The 17,413-nt window shown below is 36.4% G+C and overlaps 1 protein-coding gene across 2 annotated transcripts in view; it reads right to left on the reverse strand.

The window, feature by feature from the left end:
- Nucleotides 1-17,413, reverse strand: part of LOC145688457 (ribitol-5-phosphate xylosyltransferase 1-like) — an 85,195-nt gene that overhangs the window by 28,505 nt on the left and 39,277 nt on the right. For both annotated transcript variants that reach the window (XM_081762712.1, XM_081762713.1), the window contains exon 3: nt 8,739-8,909. In XM_081762712.1, coding sequence (XP_081618838.1) covers nt 8,739-8,909 — 171 coding nt within the window. The remainder of the gene's footprint in view (nt 1-8,738; nt 8,910-17,413) is intronic.

Below are 17,413 nucleotides of genomic sequence, written 5' to 3' on the forward strand. Positions count from 1 at the left end.
AATAATAATTATTATTACTATTGTTATTCCTGAAGATTTGATAGTTCAGGTATTGAAACATCCGAGTATTCAAATATCTGAATATAATAAAACGTGTGTCATCGTCGATCAACCGCCATCAAAAATCCTAAAGTAAAGAAAAATGCCCGACGCGGATTCGAACCACGAACCTCCAGATTACTGGTGGAGCACCTTGACCACTCAACCACGATCACTACGCCGTAAATGATTCGCCTTTAGTCTTGTTACGTTAGGTTTCTTTGCCTCCGCTTGCGAAGTTGTATGTTATATTTCTTCGTTTCAGGACGTCTTTCGTATTTCTTTTATGATGATATAAGTGAATAATCTTCGGCAAAGTTTATATTAATAACTTGAGTTTTTCTTAAATCTTTGGTTCACAAGTTTGTTTCTTCTCCAGACGAAACTACAGATATGACCAATTTAATTCTCATACTTTGCACTTGCTTTCAAAGCAGTCATCATTAACTGGTAAAGCAATTTTTTCCGTCACGATTCATGAATTTTGTAACAAAACACGTCAAGAAATGAGTTAAATGAAGGATGGAAGAGTTGATATCAAAGTTGGGTACTGTAAGCTAATGAAAAGCATTTAATAACGTATTTGAAAATAATGTCAGCTACTTTTAATCCAATAACTGGTATTAGATTTGGTGCAAGCTTGAAGATCTGAAATGCACAAACTCAGTGTAGCTAAAAGAAAAACTCAAAAAGAATGGGCGAGATTCGAAGGTAGGACCACCAGCAGAAGAATCCCGTTCACTAACTCCTCATCTAACAAGCCAACACCTTTTATAAGTTATACATTTGCATGCAAATGATACCACTGTACGTTTGTGCAATCAATGTTTGGTCTTTTTCTCTTCGAAAACGTAACATGTATACGACGATTCGTTTCGATTTCCATTAGAGCTCTGAAAGACAAGATTTGTGTTTGAGTATAGGATCTTTCGTCTCTTTTAAAAAAGTTCTAGCAAATACAACTCAATTCACACAGCAGTAAAGCAAAAACCTCGTACTGCCTTAGAAAATATTCCCAAAAGGGCGAAACTGTATCATGCACCCGGCGTAACTAACGGGAGTGTGGTGAGGGAGGCCTACAGCAAAAAGGGGCCCACTGAAGTTCCGTAATTCCACTTAGGAGGTTTTTATATAATTTCACACTTTTTCCTCAATGTCTAAAATGCAACTACTTTAGCCTTAGATGAAACGGAAGTTGTGAAGGAGCTATAGACTGTGAAGTCTACTGAAAGCATTTATCACGTCCTTGCAGCAACAACTTTAAGTTTTCGAACAGTAATGAAGAACAAGATTGATTGAAAGTTTAACTTAGAATGAAATAACTAAAGATCTAATCTTATATAACTTTCATTCATAGTAGTGTTCCGTATTTGTTTAGACGCTAATTCTTTTATATATTTACCTATTTTGCATGGGGTCCTTGGTTCGATCCCCGCTTGCGCCGAATGAACTTTATTATGGACAAACACTATGTGCATGAGTTTTCTCGGGTTTCTCCCGTTTCTTCCCACTTCTTTATTCCACGATTTCATCCACTTCTCAGCATCAATGTCTCCATTAGCGTAATCGGTATAAACGTGGGACGTAAAACTTAAATATTTCACTTCATTTTTCTTTTATAACTGTATCTCACTTTTCCTGTGACGAGAGCAACATCTAAGCGAGCATTCAGTGAATTAAACCACTAAAACTCATATTCATAGCACAATTGTGCAGACGAAGTTGAGCCCTTTGGCTATTTTCAGCATGGAAAGTAAAAAAAGGCAATACATTGATATTGAAAATGTAGTTAACGAATTCCTCTTCGAAAAAGATCACCTTTACAGTTATTTTTCAAATGGTAACTTATAATTACACTTACGTTGGATGAAATTTCTCCATAGTTATGAGGGAGAGACACTGAAACCACCCCTACCAAGAGGTGAAGATGACATGTAAAAGAAGTCAAATACGAACAATATTGGTGTCGAATTCATGTGCAGTGATACTGTGGATGCTGCGTAAGTCCAAATTAAGCCTTGGTTAGCATAGAGCTGACAATGGGAGAGTGACAGGCAAAAAGAATCGAAAATATCCTATATTTGTGTTGAATGGATAGTTTTCGGTATCACTGACATAAAAGGTGATATTTCAGAAGTGGATATGTCCAAGGTTTACTCTATTGGCATGAGGTCATAGGGGGAACCAGTGAAGGCTTCAGAACAGACCCTTTTTAGTGCTTTTCAATACACTGCGGGTGAAAAGTGATAATGCACAAATACTGATATCACATTCGGAATTATCGGAGATTTGACTTCTGGGGAAGTGTCGTTGCTCCAGTGAGGCATTACTAACTGATCACTCTTTAAAATCGTCACTGTTTTGCAGGGGCGTAGATGGGGCTTTTCGAGGGCATATTTTACTAAAATGTCTATCATCATCTCTAAAATTAGATATAATTTACAGAAAAATAGTGATTTCGTGGGGCAGGAGCTCTGGATTGCCAAGGCCTGCATCCTGTGTACGTCTCTGCTGCTTTAATTGTCATAAGCTCCTCTTCAAATGTAAGACATAAAATTTAAATAAAAAGCGTATAACATAGAATACAATATAAATAGAAAATATATTATTATAAATAAGAAATACAGTAGAAAATAATTATAAAACATAATGTTGAAGGACAAGCTTTTTAAAAACAATCATACTTGAATGTAAAATATACTTTTAAAACAATTTTCCATTTATGCAAGGCTACAAACAAGTGAGGAGTGCCATCTGGTAGCCACTATTCATCTCTTCGAACCAGAAAACCATGAATTTGACACCAATATTTTTCGTATTATATAACTTTTTTACTTGTAACCCCTTTCCCTCCCTCGAATGGTTTCAGTGTCTTAGCCCCCACACTAAATTGTTGAGATGGTAATTTATACGCATAGTAAATTCGTTTAAAATTCCTCCAAGAGTCACTGTTGCACTGTACGTTTTTTCTGAGTCAAACTTTCTAAATATATATACATACATAACAGTAAGAACTGAATTTTGTATTAACGACCGACTGCCGTCGTTGTGCAAACATTCATGATGATATGCCGGAGGGAAATGAGTTGCATTTAGGTTGTAAGATTTCAAGTTTGAAACATCGCAAGTTGAAGAAACGCATGTAATAACAAATATCATATTTGAAAGTAATTTCGAATTAAACTAGTTGTGACTACATTACTTCAAAATTGAACTTGTGGAATGCACAGAATGAGCGTAGCTCAAAGAAAATAATCAATACGAATGGTCTTGATTCGAAGCTCGGACCATACACGTAGGAGAAACTTACATTAACCATTCACCTAACAGACAATGACGCACAGGGTTTGGCACTACTTTATCAGATGGTTCTATCAAATGTAATCTAATTAACACAATAGTAACAAATTTTACTGCCCTAAAAAGTGTTCTGAACAAGGAGAAGTTCATTATGTACATTGTAACTAAGTTACAAGAGGTTTATATCCTATCAGAACGGCGCATCCACCAAGTCAACTTTTGGAATATCCCATTGAGTTAGCTTTCAACGTAGCTAAAGAAAACGTATGTGAATGAGTACATAGAGTGCTCCGTAGCAGAATGGATAAAGTCATGGTTCGATAACTACAAGGTCCGTGGTTCGAAACCCGTCTCGGAAGCTGCAGATTTTTTAAATTCTTAATTCCTCAGTTCTCAAGATCTTTCTCTCCATAATTCCTCAGTTTTCAAGATCTTTCTCTCCATTCGTAATCATCTGATGCTCTAAAAAGTGTTCTCCACCGTAATTCGACAACTGCCTAATGTGATCCTCGCAGTTCGAAACCTTCCCTTCTTCTGTTTCACAAAATCAAAATATTCGTCATATAATTTCGGCTGTCCGATCATTTTTCCCCAGTTCTAAATCTGTGTATATAAATCATTCCTCTCTGTCTCCATACTTCAATCTCTCTCTCTCTCTCTCTCTATGTCGCCCAGGAACTCATATGGCTTGAGATCAAACCTTCGACTCTTGAAACCAAATGTGAACTCTCTAGCAGTGTCTTATCGTAACTCTATAGGTTTGTTGCTAAAAGCAGTTTCATTTTAGATTTTATTCGGAGGGGAAGGGGGAGATTCTCCGCCGACATAAGATTTTCACTTTTTTATTAGTGTTTTACTATACATTTGATCAAACAATATGTATTTATGAAGCTCAAGGGAGGGGAAATTACACCCTCCTGTCCTGCCCAAATGACGCTCTTGGAACATTTGCTTGCAATTACTGAAAAGAAATGAAATGAATCATTGAATAACACTCATTTCTGTCAGTAGATATTCTCGACCTCTGTGCGTGCATTACAGACTTTAGGAAGCACAAAACTTACTGCCGTTATTGGCAATTTTCATAGATCTCTTAGGGAGCATCTTACTAGCTTGCAGTCTTTACAGAAAGGAAAGAATGAAACTAAAGGTATTAATGAAGCTATGGGAAGATTGTGAGACTTTTCTTTTAAATTTATGCTCTTAAAAGATATTTCAGAATAAACGAATGAAAAATACTGTTTTAGAGCTATACCATTGTAAACTTGATTTCGTTTTTTTCTTTTTTTTCCGTCTGAATGGAAAGAGTGTACTACGTCACACACTGCTTAAAGCTCGTTATAGACGAAAAAAATATTCCATCATATATTATATCAAATATTTCATCAAAGTAGAATTTGAACCTGTATGATACTAAGTTGTATGCAACTCTTGGGTTGGTTACATTTGATACAACTGTTCTAAATTAGAACTTGTTCTATTTCTATCCAACATTGTATCAAAGAAAACAAACGAAAGTCGCTTTGCGGTGGCACTAAAATCGAGTATAATGTGAACACGGAATGCAGTTGACATTCTTTTGATGCATACTAGCAGTAAGCTGTTTCGTATAACTATAAAATTAAAGAATATTAGGGCTAAGTACCACAGGTGACTTCCCAAAATTAGCGTAGATTGAGAATATTCCGTGATTTTTTAAAATTTTTTTTAAAGAAACATTTTCATTCACTTTTCTTGATTTAAATGATTTCTTAAGACGTTCTGGCATGTTATTACCTTGGCGCATGCTCAGATTATTGCGTACAGATTGATTATATGCCTACATATGATGTGCCTGGAATGATCATGTGCTATCTTATTATGTGTAGTCATTTCTTCACGAAATTAATTCGTAATGTCTTAAAAATTGTTTCTCGCGGTAGGAGTTGCATTCATGAGTGCAGGTTCACTTTACGAGGACTTTCGTGTAAATACGCATCGGACGAATACCATTTAAAAAGAGACTGCAGGGAAAGATACTTACGATAGGTGGCTATTAAAAGCGAGGATGATATTTAACCGACTCAGAGCAGGAGCACATCATAGGACCCACAAGTTAGCACAGGGTTGGGTTCGCAAGAGGCACAGGCATCAGTGACTGAAGGGAGAGTGAAAATGAGGATAGTGCGGAAAACACTTGACGTTGCATATTATCACATAGGTTAGAGTGCGTAATATTTTCGCATTTCTAAATATAGATTAGTAGTTCCCTACACTGAAAAATTCCTCCGGAATTTAATATCCTACAGAACCTCTTTAATATGTACTCTCTCATAACTGTAAAACCTAACATTTGGTAACTGTTTAGTAATGGGGGGATAACACTAACGAAGACAGAAAACAACGTGCCCTGCAATACTCCAACCCGCCTTCACTCGCTAACGCTCGCTCGTCAAAACTGTCTGAATTAAATGTTATTAACCTAAGCTAACCGAATGTGAATAGAATATCGCAAAAATGTCGATTAAAACCCTGGCCCCCCAAAGCTAAACAATAGCCTAACATTTTTATGACGGATTATTTATTCTTAATCAGTGCCCAAAAGTTACTCGAAAATTAACTGAATTAGACGAAATTTAAGCATCGGACCAATAAATAGAATATAGATTCATACGTATTTACTGAACAAGAAAGGAACCATGAAAATAAGATTTATTTGGGAATAGCAATAAAGGAGGGAAATGAGACAGAAGTAACTGTGAATAGTCATTCCATTCATTTCTACAACCTTATTCATTATGGTTACACCAGCAGGTGCTACCATAAAACTACACAGATACGTTTAAGTAACCTAACAATTGAATCAAAAAATATAAACAAATGAGCAAGTATATTCATCCTTCTATTTGATCGTTTACAATGGGTGCGAAAGTTTTAGCCAACTTATTTGACCAAATTACCATCAAAGAAAAGTTTGATACAATATTTGATGGAAAAGTATGACGATGTATAATGGGCTTTAGACAAGGAGAGGTGGAGGAGAGGAGGAGTTGGAGTTGGATCGTACTAGAAGCAACTAATCGATTGAGACATGTATTTCTGGATGCATAAGAAAATGGGGCAAGAGTTTGTTATTAATTTGGACTTGGAATTTGTGTAACAATTTCTATGCCGCGAACTGTACCAGGTGACTGAATTTTCACAAAGTGTTAAGACGGAACTCACATAAAACAAGATTTCTCTAAGTGAAATGCATTTTTTAGGGGAAACATATGTTTTTGAAATGTTTTCCAAAATTAATTTTATCGAAATGCAGAAATATTTTTCGAAATTATCTTTCATTATATGGTAGGAAGTGAGTATTTTAATCTAATAACTAATATTTTTTTTATCTATTCTTAGTTATCCTTAATGTTTAGCAATAAACATCCTGAATTGAACTCTAGAAAAATTTGTATCACTTTCAAAGTATTGGTCAGAATTCTAAGAATTTATTGACGAATGCTTCAGTTTCGTATGCTAAGCTGAAATATCATCTACCTATTGAATGGATAACTAAGTTTAGTGGTCCGGGTCAGCCACATTTGAAACAGACTTGAGAAACAAAAATTACAGTGCTTCGCATTTTAACTGCTTTCTATTATAATAATTGCTGAAGCTTGTGTTTATTATATGGAGCGTACAGAGCACAAGGCAATGAGGACATAGAGTTGTGAGAAAAATACAATTTATACTGTAAGCTTACATTCTAATTTTAAGTTTGTACGGTATGCTAAATTATATGGAAACATTTACAGTTTTTTGTCTTCACGTTGGTCTATTCTACCTTGATTTTTGAGACTTTCAAATTTCATCCTGTTTTCCACTTAAAAGTGCCTATAATTCAACAAGGAAATAATTACATATGATAATTAAATTGAAATTCATCGTAATTTGGCCCATTACAAACACTTTACCATTTTATATCGGTATTGTAAGATCCACCAGTATTGTAATAGATCGATGTTTGAACGATTGACCGTAGAAATTCAAACCGTGATTAGTAATAATTTCACAACTTTCTTTTATTGCAGGTGTAAACTCTAGTCAGTGGAGAGGAGGGCGTGGATCATTGATCAGAGTTGACGATGATGGGTTTCAGTGGGTGGTGGGTCAGTATGAATCATGGTTGTGGTGGGTCACAGTGAGTCATGATGGGTCAAAGTGGATCAAGTGGATCGTGAGTCACGATGAGTGGTGGGTCCTTGGATCGTGGGTAAAGTTTTCCTTGACTCATGCCATCTCCACAGCTCGTGAATCGCTGTGGTAGTGATGATGAACGTGATAGTGATTAAATCTTATTTTAGTGTTTAGTAGTGCTATTTTAACATTTAGATGTCAATGTTTAGTGTTTCTAGTTAGAGCTCGTAATAAGAAAACTGAAGACTATTATAATTTGCTAAACGTATGTCCACAAGAACAATTCCTTTAAAACAATCTGCTCAGAGTCAGAGGAACGTATCTCATTTCAAGTGTCTAGCACGAAACTGAATTACTATTTTGGTTAGCTATCCTGTCATTTGTGTAGTATTGAAACTCATTTTGTAATGCTTTGATTACTATTCAACAATATTTTTACCATCTTATTATTTTTTAAATTTTTCTTTTAAAATCAATTATTTTCCTCTCCTGTAAACCTATGAAAATGGAGTTACATTCTTCTGGTTCTCATGCGACGATATGAAACAAGACCTATGTTTAAAGTGGGACTCAAATCACTACTCCAGGTAGTATCCTAGGTAACCACCGTCCTGGAAATTTAAACCCAGACCATACACACAGAAAGCAGGCATGTTAATATTTGGCCCCAAAAACGCACTGCAAAAGTTTAGGATAGGTCCAGAATGCACTGTACTTAATTGAAGCATTCCACCGAGTAACGGTGTATGGCACATTTTGGAATGTACTGGCTTACCAGTGAAATCATACTACACGGAACATGACTGACATATACAAAGCAGCCACACATAAGGTAAGATACGACTCAATTTATTAATGATGTCACTGCATAATGTTTTTTTTTTTTTTTTTTTTTTCCTGTTGCAGGCTATGAACATACTAACATTCTTTCCATTTTTCCCGAGTTCACTGCAACGTGCCACACAGCATTATTTGGTGGAATACTTTAACTGTACATTAGAAATGGCAATTACTATTTAAAAAGAAGGATACTTTCGACAAATTTCAATTCAGTTTATCACTGAATTTCTAAGTTTAATTTTTATAACTTAAATTAAGTGAAGTAGTTACGATCAATAATATAAATTTTAAAAATGAATTTTTCTCTTTCAACGATACAATAATAATAATAATAAATCAACATTTTATATAAAGAATATCATGTTTACGAAAATCACTGACACTATGCTTATTACACATACTCATCTCTTCCTATTAGAATGCACTTTTGATCAACATTATTCGTCTTCAATATTTCTACCAGTTGAGCACGGGAAGAATTTTTATAAACTGTCCCTACGAAGTTGCATACATGCGAACGAGGAGCTTCGAAGTCTGTTCCTTCAGGTAATGTGTGTGGAAATCCTCGATATCTGAAATAAAAATTATGTAAGTTAGTTATTTCGGTGGGTGGTTAATGCACAACACTTATTTCCTTATTTATTTTTTTTATAAAATGCAATAAAAATTTATAACACAAGTGTTATGTGAGAATATTTGATAGATAAATTAAAATTCCATCGTCCTTAACACTCGCTTGTGAGAGATATATATAACCAAAAAATTAATGCCACTTAAATGGCTAATTTACAGAGGTGGGCATAAGAAACAAAGTGGTAACACAAAAATGTCAAAATGGTAAACCATATTGGGGCACCTATTATCTCAAATAATGATCCTGGTTCATGTAACATACATTTTAACGCTCTTGTATTTAAGCTGGGTCCTTTATTTCTACTGAGATGTCATTTATTTCTATTGATACAGGACTGAACTTTCACTTAGCTAGGAATATACAGATAGGATTTCATACTTCTACTAGCGGACAATTCTACTGTAATCAGACCTACTTCAACATATTTGAACATAAAACTTCTTATCATTCGTGTACTGATTCACTATAACTCGATACTTACTTTCTGTCCATTTGAATTTGAATACCTATATATAATGCTTAATAAATAATTATATTTATGAAAAGAGTACGACTAGAGCGCGGATTGAACCCAGATTTTTGTCTTACTATGCCGATGAATTGATCACGATGCTACACAATTCCTCTCCAAACCAGACGCATATTCTCATTCTTGAGTTCACTAAGTCAACTTGGATCAGAACGGAGTAGTGTAGTGGTTAACAAATCGGCACGGTAAGCCTCAGATGATAGTTCTATCTCCAGTCTAGTCATACGTGTTCATCTTTAAGTTTTGTTGTATCTACATATGTGGAAAAATTAAAACGTCTTCGCATATTTTTTTTCCCGAACGTGTAATCATTGTACATACATTGCAACACAAAATTGAGATATACGAACGATGTGGTATGTTTTTCCTGGAACGGCCCCAGGTTAACTTCCGATTTCTATCACCGCACTGCTCTGTTATCAATTGCTAAAGACATGCACGCCATATGAGCAACCAAGTGTTATTCATTTTATACGGTGCAATGGCAACACAGCCACAGATATTCACAGAGGAATGGAGGCGATGTACGGAGGCAAGTGTTTAGCAGTGCGAAGTGTGTAGTGGTGATGCAAGGAATTGAAAATAGACAAGAAAATGCCCAGGACAATGAGTGATTGTGCCGATCTCGTTCCTCGCTGACACCGGACATTACGCGTGTTGACGAAATATTGAAAGCGGATTGGTGTGTTTATTTAAAGGCCACTGCCAAGAAGCAATGACCTTTATGGTAGTGTTTATGACATTGTCCACGATTCGTTGATATATCGCAGAGTATCATGTCGGTGGGTCTTTCTAAATGATCTCAACAAGAGAACGTGAATGGTTATAGCACTGAACCATTTACAGAGTTACGCCGAGGAGCGCGACACTTTCCTGAACCTCATTGTTACTGGCAACGAAATATGGATACTGAATTACACTCCTGAGTCAAAACAGCAGAGCATGATGTGAAAACATTCTGGTTAGCCAGTAACGAAGAAACTCCCATCAACACAGTGTTTTGGGAGAGTCGGAGATCATTCCTATTAGATTTCCTGCCAAGAGGTGAAACCATTAACGCAGAATGCTATTGTCGCACACGTCCCATTTGCGAGCAGTCATTACCAAAAAGCGACAGAGTATTCGGAATGTTGACGGAGTGGTTTTCCTCCATGACAATGCAAAATCGTGGTGAACACAACATTCGCCAAACTTCACTCTTGGGGTTGGGAGATTATGGAGCATTCCCCTTACAGTCCAGACCTTGCCTTCAATGATTACTATATTTTTGGTTTATTGAAGAAGTTTCTGCCAGGACAGAGGTATGCGAACAACACCGAATGGCAGAACGTTGTTTATCGTTGATTCCGTGATCAGCCGGTCGATTTCTACGCAATGGGCATCCAAAAACTTGCGGTATGATGTGACAAAAGCCTCAACAAAAGTGGTGGTTGTATGGAAAAGTAGACAAAGGTGCATAGAATATTGTGTATATCTTGTTTTTGGTTTGTAATCTGGCAATAAATCAAAAGGCACAAACACTTTTCGATTTTCCCTCGTATGTAAAAATGAAATGTAAAAATATTTGATGGTTAACTCTTCCTACACCACTGGAACGATTTTGACGATTTTTGGCGCATGAATGGACCCTAGCCTAACTTAGCTTTTTAGCAAATTAGTTTTCCGGTCATAGAGCACATTAGTCATTCATAGAGGTCATAGAGGAGCTAAAAAAAAAAAAAAAATATGCCAATAATGCTGTATATCACGAGAGCGTCAAGCTAGAAAGATTAAACTCGGTATATAAAATCCTCATTAAGAATAAGGGGACACCAGTAACAGCGTTAGAAAAAAAAATCGTTCTAAGGGGGCAGCGGAGATATTTTAGATAAATAAACATGAACTGGCTGGTGGCTAATTCCTCCTAGACCACTAAATCAAATTTGATTACTTGTAGTACATGAATGGACCATGGTCTAACTTAGGCTTTTATTGCATTATCTGAGTGAGGATAAGAGGGGGTGGGGGTGGAAAGGGGTAGCACGCAAAATAATCGAAAACACCCAAATTAGTGTCTAATCTATAGGTTTAGAGGTCGTTGAGATGAATAGTAACGCTTTCCATGCCCGTAAGTTCATATTTATCTGCAATCGGCAAGGAGGTGAAAAAATGGGTGACATGCAAAAATAATCAAAAAATGATCGATACTATTGTCTAATACATGCATGTGCAAGTTGAAACAGGAAGTGGGCCAAACACACAAGACTTACTGACATCGAGGGCCGTACGTATTCAATGTATAAACTCGCTCATCGTACACTAATATCACAGGAACACGAAATCTGTTAAGACGGTAACCAACATACTTACTTACTAAAGAAACTCTTTATTTACCATTTTAATGGGAAACTTGACCGTTCATGTTCTGGACTAGTCTACTAATGTTCAGTGATACACTAGATGTTCCAATGCGGAGAATATTTTCAAGGTGAGTATCACTTATCGAGGGAAAAAAATCAGTTCAGTTTAAGAGATTACGTAAGAAATACTTTCAATAATGGATTAGGTGGGCCGGTGGAAAGGGTTCAATGAGCCGGAACTCGCCCGGGTGCCGGATGTTGCACATGGGGACACAAGTAACAGAGACACTACTCTGATCATTCTTCTTTTGCCAATATGTGAAACTACCACCGTTTGCATTGTCTATCTTTCACTATTTTCACGATTCAATAGTTTATTTGATGTACTTCAATAACATAGCATAGCCCTTCTCCCACAAACTTTGACCCCCTCCCGCTCCGTTTCTTATGGCACTCAGCCGCTATAACTTTGCAATATACATATTTTCATATCCTCTATCAAGCACACTCAGTCTTATCCCGCAACTCGATTCATCCATTTGGACCCTTTACTTGTAAGGGGAAGGGGTTCAAATATATTTCATAAGCCTAAGGGGGAAGGAGTTCAAATATATTTCATAAACCTATTCTCCTCATGCGAAAAACGGGTATTTCAGCTTGTATTTACCTATGCAGAATTAGGCACTGAAGGATTTCTGCTATTTCCTACATTTCTTTCTAAACAGTAAACATATCATATTCAACTATCGTTATAATGCGTGAAATTAATGAAATTTACAAAACAAGCAAACCTTTACAACGGTAGGTTTAATCACGCTAAAATAGAATTACCTGAAGTAAACGTAACTTCCTGCTTAATATGTCGTGGATCACCCTTAGGCAGGAGGACTGACAGTTTTGGAGGCATATAAGTCATGAATGAATGAACGAATTACTGTACCATCCCTTAAACAGTGCAGCATTCAGTTCCATCAGTGAAGATGAGATCTGCTCCGGAGTCTAAGCTCCAGATCTAACCACAGCTCTTCAATAATGTTGAAGTCTGGGGATTAAGAGAGAGAAATGTTGTACTTCATCCCGATGTTCAGAAAATAACGCCTCAACAGTTCTTGTAGTGTAAACTGGCGCACTGTCGTCTTGGAAAATTGAGGTACAATCACGGAAACAAGGTCTGGATCACAGGATCCACGTGGTCATCTAAAATATCTAAATCACTTGGAACAATGCGTGGCGTGATCACTAGATAATGTTTAGGACAAATTTCTGTTTTGTGTACGGACATTGAGAAAAACAGACGTACACGAATCATAGCAAAAGAAGCCTTCTGACTATTTTATGTGCCTATCTGTTTCTATTTTTTTTTTTCTTTTCCTTGAAAAATTGCTTTTTTCTAATGCAATGTGTCTGAAATCAAAAAAGTATTAAATAAACATTTGGTCGTAACGGCAACACCCAAGATGCCTTCCAAACGCTGTTTAAAGCCGACACTCTAGCAAACAACGTAGGCAGCAACGATTATCGGCATTTTCCTTTGTAAACAATGAGAGTTTTTAGATATTGTTTACGTTGAATTGGCTGTAACGGACACACACAAAACAAGAATTAGAAGAAGAAGAAGAAACATGTTATCGGATCAAGTTGCGGAGAGACCTGAACCTCTGTAAGGGAAGTGAAAAAGTAACAATGGATAGGGAGTAAATTGAAATTCGTTCTTTGCCTTCCAAACGTGCTTAAATCACTTTTGTTTGCCACAGTTTTTGGTGCATTTTTTTGAGTTTGTTCACCAAGCGCAGTCGTGTAAGCGTTACAATGCCGAGGACAAAATGTTGCCAGTCAGCGTTATACCAATAATGGGTGACTCAATATTCCTGCTACACGACGGATGCTAATGCAATAGTCTGTCAATACTGCAGCAAAGTGTTAAGAGAATCAGATTATTAAAGTTTGTAACTTTTTTTCAATTACATTGAATTTTTGTTGTATGATTGTAGACTGAAAATAAAATCCGTGCTAAGTGCCAAAAATTGAAAAGTTCGGTTTAATGTAAAAATGTGGGCTATGTGCCTAACACCACTCAGTGAAAAACTTACTATCTAGTATTCACTGTAGAAGTAATTCATATAATCCCCAGAAGAACGCGCGTAGCTACATGTCGCATCAGTTCTTAAGTAACATATGTGGGCTGTTTACTCAATATTTTCGTTTTGACACTTAGCACGGATTTTATATTCAGTCTGCAATTGCAGACGGCGCGCTTCCTCCTCTTCATCCCCTTACATATTTGCTGATATTAAAAATATATAAAATAATTTTTAAAGTACCGTCAAAGAGGCATAATTGTGAAAAATAGTGTCAACGCATCAATCTTCGTCCATGCCCGCAAGGACCGCCATACGGATGACGGCTTCTCTTGTGTTGCAGTGCTTCATTTTGGTGGGAAAGCCATCACGAAGTCTCTGGAAACATTGTTGTGTACTGTCCCTACGTGCAACTTCAATCTTGACCCGCGCACTTATTCGTCTTTCCCAAACATATTGTTATGGCGCTTCCACTTCCTTCCTCTATTTTACAGCACTGCTGCTTTTGACTGAACAACACACAGTTGTTGCCAATCGCTGCACATTCCTTTACCACCTACAGAAATCTTATAATGCAGGGACGTAACCCTCTGACGTAAGAACAGTATTGTCAATACTTTTTATCCAACCAATGTCGTTCCGATAAAAGAGACTTCACACGAATCACTCCAACATCAAATCCTGCAGAAACCTTAAGATTCAAACACAAAAATGCTTTAGTTAATTTATAATTTAAAGATGACTTCTCCAGAAGTTTAAGAACAAATTTTTGTAGTCACTTTCTGCAATTTCTGCGAAAATCCAAAATGTCCAGATCAGTTATTGGTTAACATTTCTTAAAAGCAATACCAACAAAACCAAAACAAACGTCAACGTTTTTCACTGGAAGAAGATTTTCTTTATTTTCTACATCAATTCATATTCACGAACTCGAAGAACTAAAAACTTCTGTTTTAGAAACTTATTTTCTATCCCATTCTTATCATGTCCGATACAGTGTTGTAAAGGAATGGACTAAGAGTCAGTCTGAAATTCAGTACTGAAAGGTCCTACTTCTGAAGCAAGTGCTTTAAAAAAAAATGTAAGTTTAGGAATAAGCATTTTATCTTCTTCCAACATGTCTGACTAAATCTGATAGCTCGAAGAAATCGGAACTTTCTTATCCTTCCTGACACGTTAAATTCACAATAGTATATACGGATAAATGCCAATGGCTCACTGGGCAACACTACTATTTTAAGTCAATACATAACAAAACTTCATTGGATAATTTTCTGAGGCTCTATAGGGGTGTGCTCCGCATGGCATGCTGGTACATTCTTTAATAACTTTTGCAGAGCTCTTATAAATTCAACGATTCTCCAGTTCATTACCTCAAATATAGCCTTAAATGCTCCATGCAAAGCTAATTAACTCACACCTTCCTATGTCAAGTATTACAAAATCATTTGGTGTCGTCTTGAATTGAAGATAAGCAGAATTTTAAAGTTTACATCCAAGCAAAGTATTAAAATTTATCTTTTTTTTAAGTTCAAGGGTAAAAGTGTCACACTTGCACTTTGATGGTACTTCAGAATCGCACATTTATGTTTCCTTCAACTACTGAATTAGTTTACTTCTAAAGCATAGTGATAACCCATTGAACTAAACTGTATAGTATTTTGTCACACTAAAGCTGCATTTTCCCGGCAATCTCACTATCTAGGAACAAAAGTGGTACTTTCACATCTTTGGCAGCAGTAATGCACTGATGTGTGTCATTACACCTTGAATACACCACAATAATTCTGCTTTTATAATGCAACATTTTACTAAGAATCCCTGTAAACTATTTTGTTTACTCCCAGAACTCGTACCTACTTGTATCGTAGATAGGGTTGCCAGACGTCCCGGTTTCCAATGAAAGAATTAACTGTCCCGAAAAAGGCTTTCGGGACGCCTGTTTGTCCCGGTTTTCCTTCTTCAAATTGAAAAAAAAATCAACCTGCAAGAACTTGTATGTCTCACCTAAAAGCGGAGGGCTTTCGGAAGATTTGTATAGCCAATTGATTTTACTAAACTAACAACAGGAAGTTTGAAATTGCATTCATTCTTTCGTCCTATTGGTTGTTTAGCTTCCAGAAAGAAAAAGAGGGGGGGTTTTAAAAGGCATCCAAGAAGGAGCATACGTTATGTAAATAATTTCTTGAATATCACTTTCAATAGAAAAGAACGTATTTTTCCTTGCGACGGTCTTTAACTTCTAGTTATTTTATCAATCGGCAGCGCAGAACTCCTTCATTGTTAAAACTTTAACGAAGGCGATACTGCTCTCCGTTGCTGCATGTTAACCGCATTTAAACTATTTCGTCCTGTCTGCCGTCTTCTTAGGCAAAATTTCTTCTGAGAACTGAGTTTTCGTTAATATATTTTTCCATGTGTGGATAAATTTTTCTAAAGATGCTGTGCTTGCATTCAATAATTTTTATTTATATTTTTCCTTTATCTGATAAAATTTTCAGTAATTTTCAGGCTAAAATTCCGTAACTTCTTATTGTAGCACAAGAAGTGACAGTTAAACACACAAAACTATATGTATTCTAGAATACTGATACTGAATTTTGTTTTCCGCCAAACTTTTGGAGAGTCTCCGCAAGTCTTTCAAGAGATTTAGCTTTTGTTTATCGTTCTGAATTTACCGTAAATGTATTTTCACTTGCTAAATACTAACTTTGTGACGTATTTCTTTTAGGGTAATGTTTCTGACTCAGATGATGATGCAATAAAGAAAAAAAAAGCATCTCTTCAATCATAAATGGGAGGATGTGTCGTAACTAGCGCAATATTTAGGACCTGCTAAACACAGTAAATCGGAATTTGGAATAAGGGACGCTCCCTTCTAGGGCTTCATTTGTGTTAACTATGTATAGAATGAACTGGAAAATTGTGAGTAGAAACCGAGAAAAGACAGGTAACTAACTGATTCTGATTAAATGAGTAGGAAACCTGACCTTACATATAGTCTGAGATTGCTGTCCCGGTTTTTCCTTTACAAAATCTGGCAACCCTGTGGATAGAATTCACATTTGAGCTCGAAACTTCACCATAAATCCGTAAGTTCTGTACAGATGAGGTACAAATAGGATGACACTTCAAATCAGATTGTACTAGTTTGTTTTTTCATGATTCACAAAGGCATAACTGTTCCTAATATCGAAATGGACGTGGCCATCTACGTATGCCTATTTATCTTTGATGTGACTTGCTACTGTTTGCCGTCCTGTGTTATTCAAAGAAAAGAAGCTCCAGCAAATGTTGCAGCAAGCAAAGAAAATTGTCATCTGGAACTTCCCGAATCCATGATAAAGAATTATCTAACCAGGAAGGATTGAACGTAGTCTTTGAATACTTGGAAACTGACATGCTTGTTATCTGCACAGGTTACTAGATAGAATGAACATCACAACTACAACATCTCTTCCATTTCGATCCTGCCTCTGCAATTTGAACCACCACG

The sequence above is a fragment of the Thermobia domestica genome, chromosome 6 (assembly GCF_964235325.1).
Source record: "Thermobia domestica chromosome 6, izTheDome1.hap1.1, whole genome shotgun sequence".
NCBI classification, from domain to species: Eukaryota; Metazoa; Arthropoda; class Insecta; order Zygentoma; family Lepismatidae; genus Thermobia; species Thermobia domestica.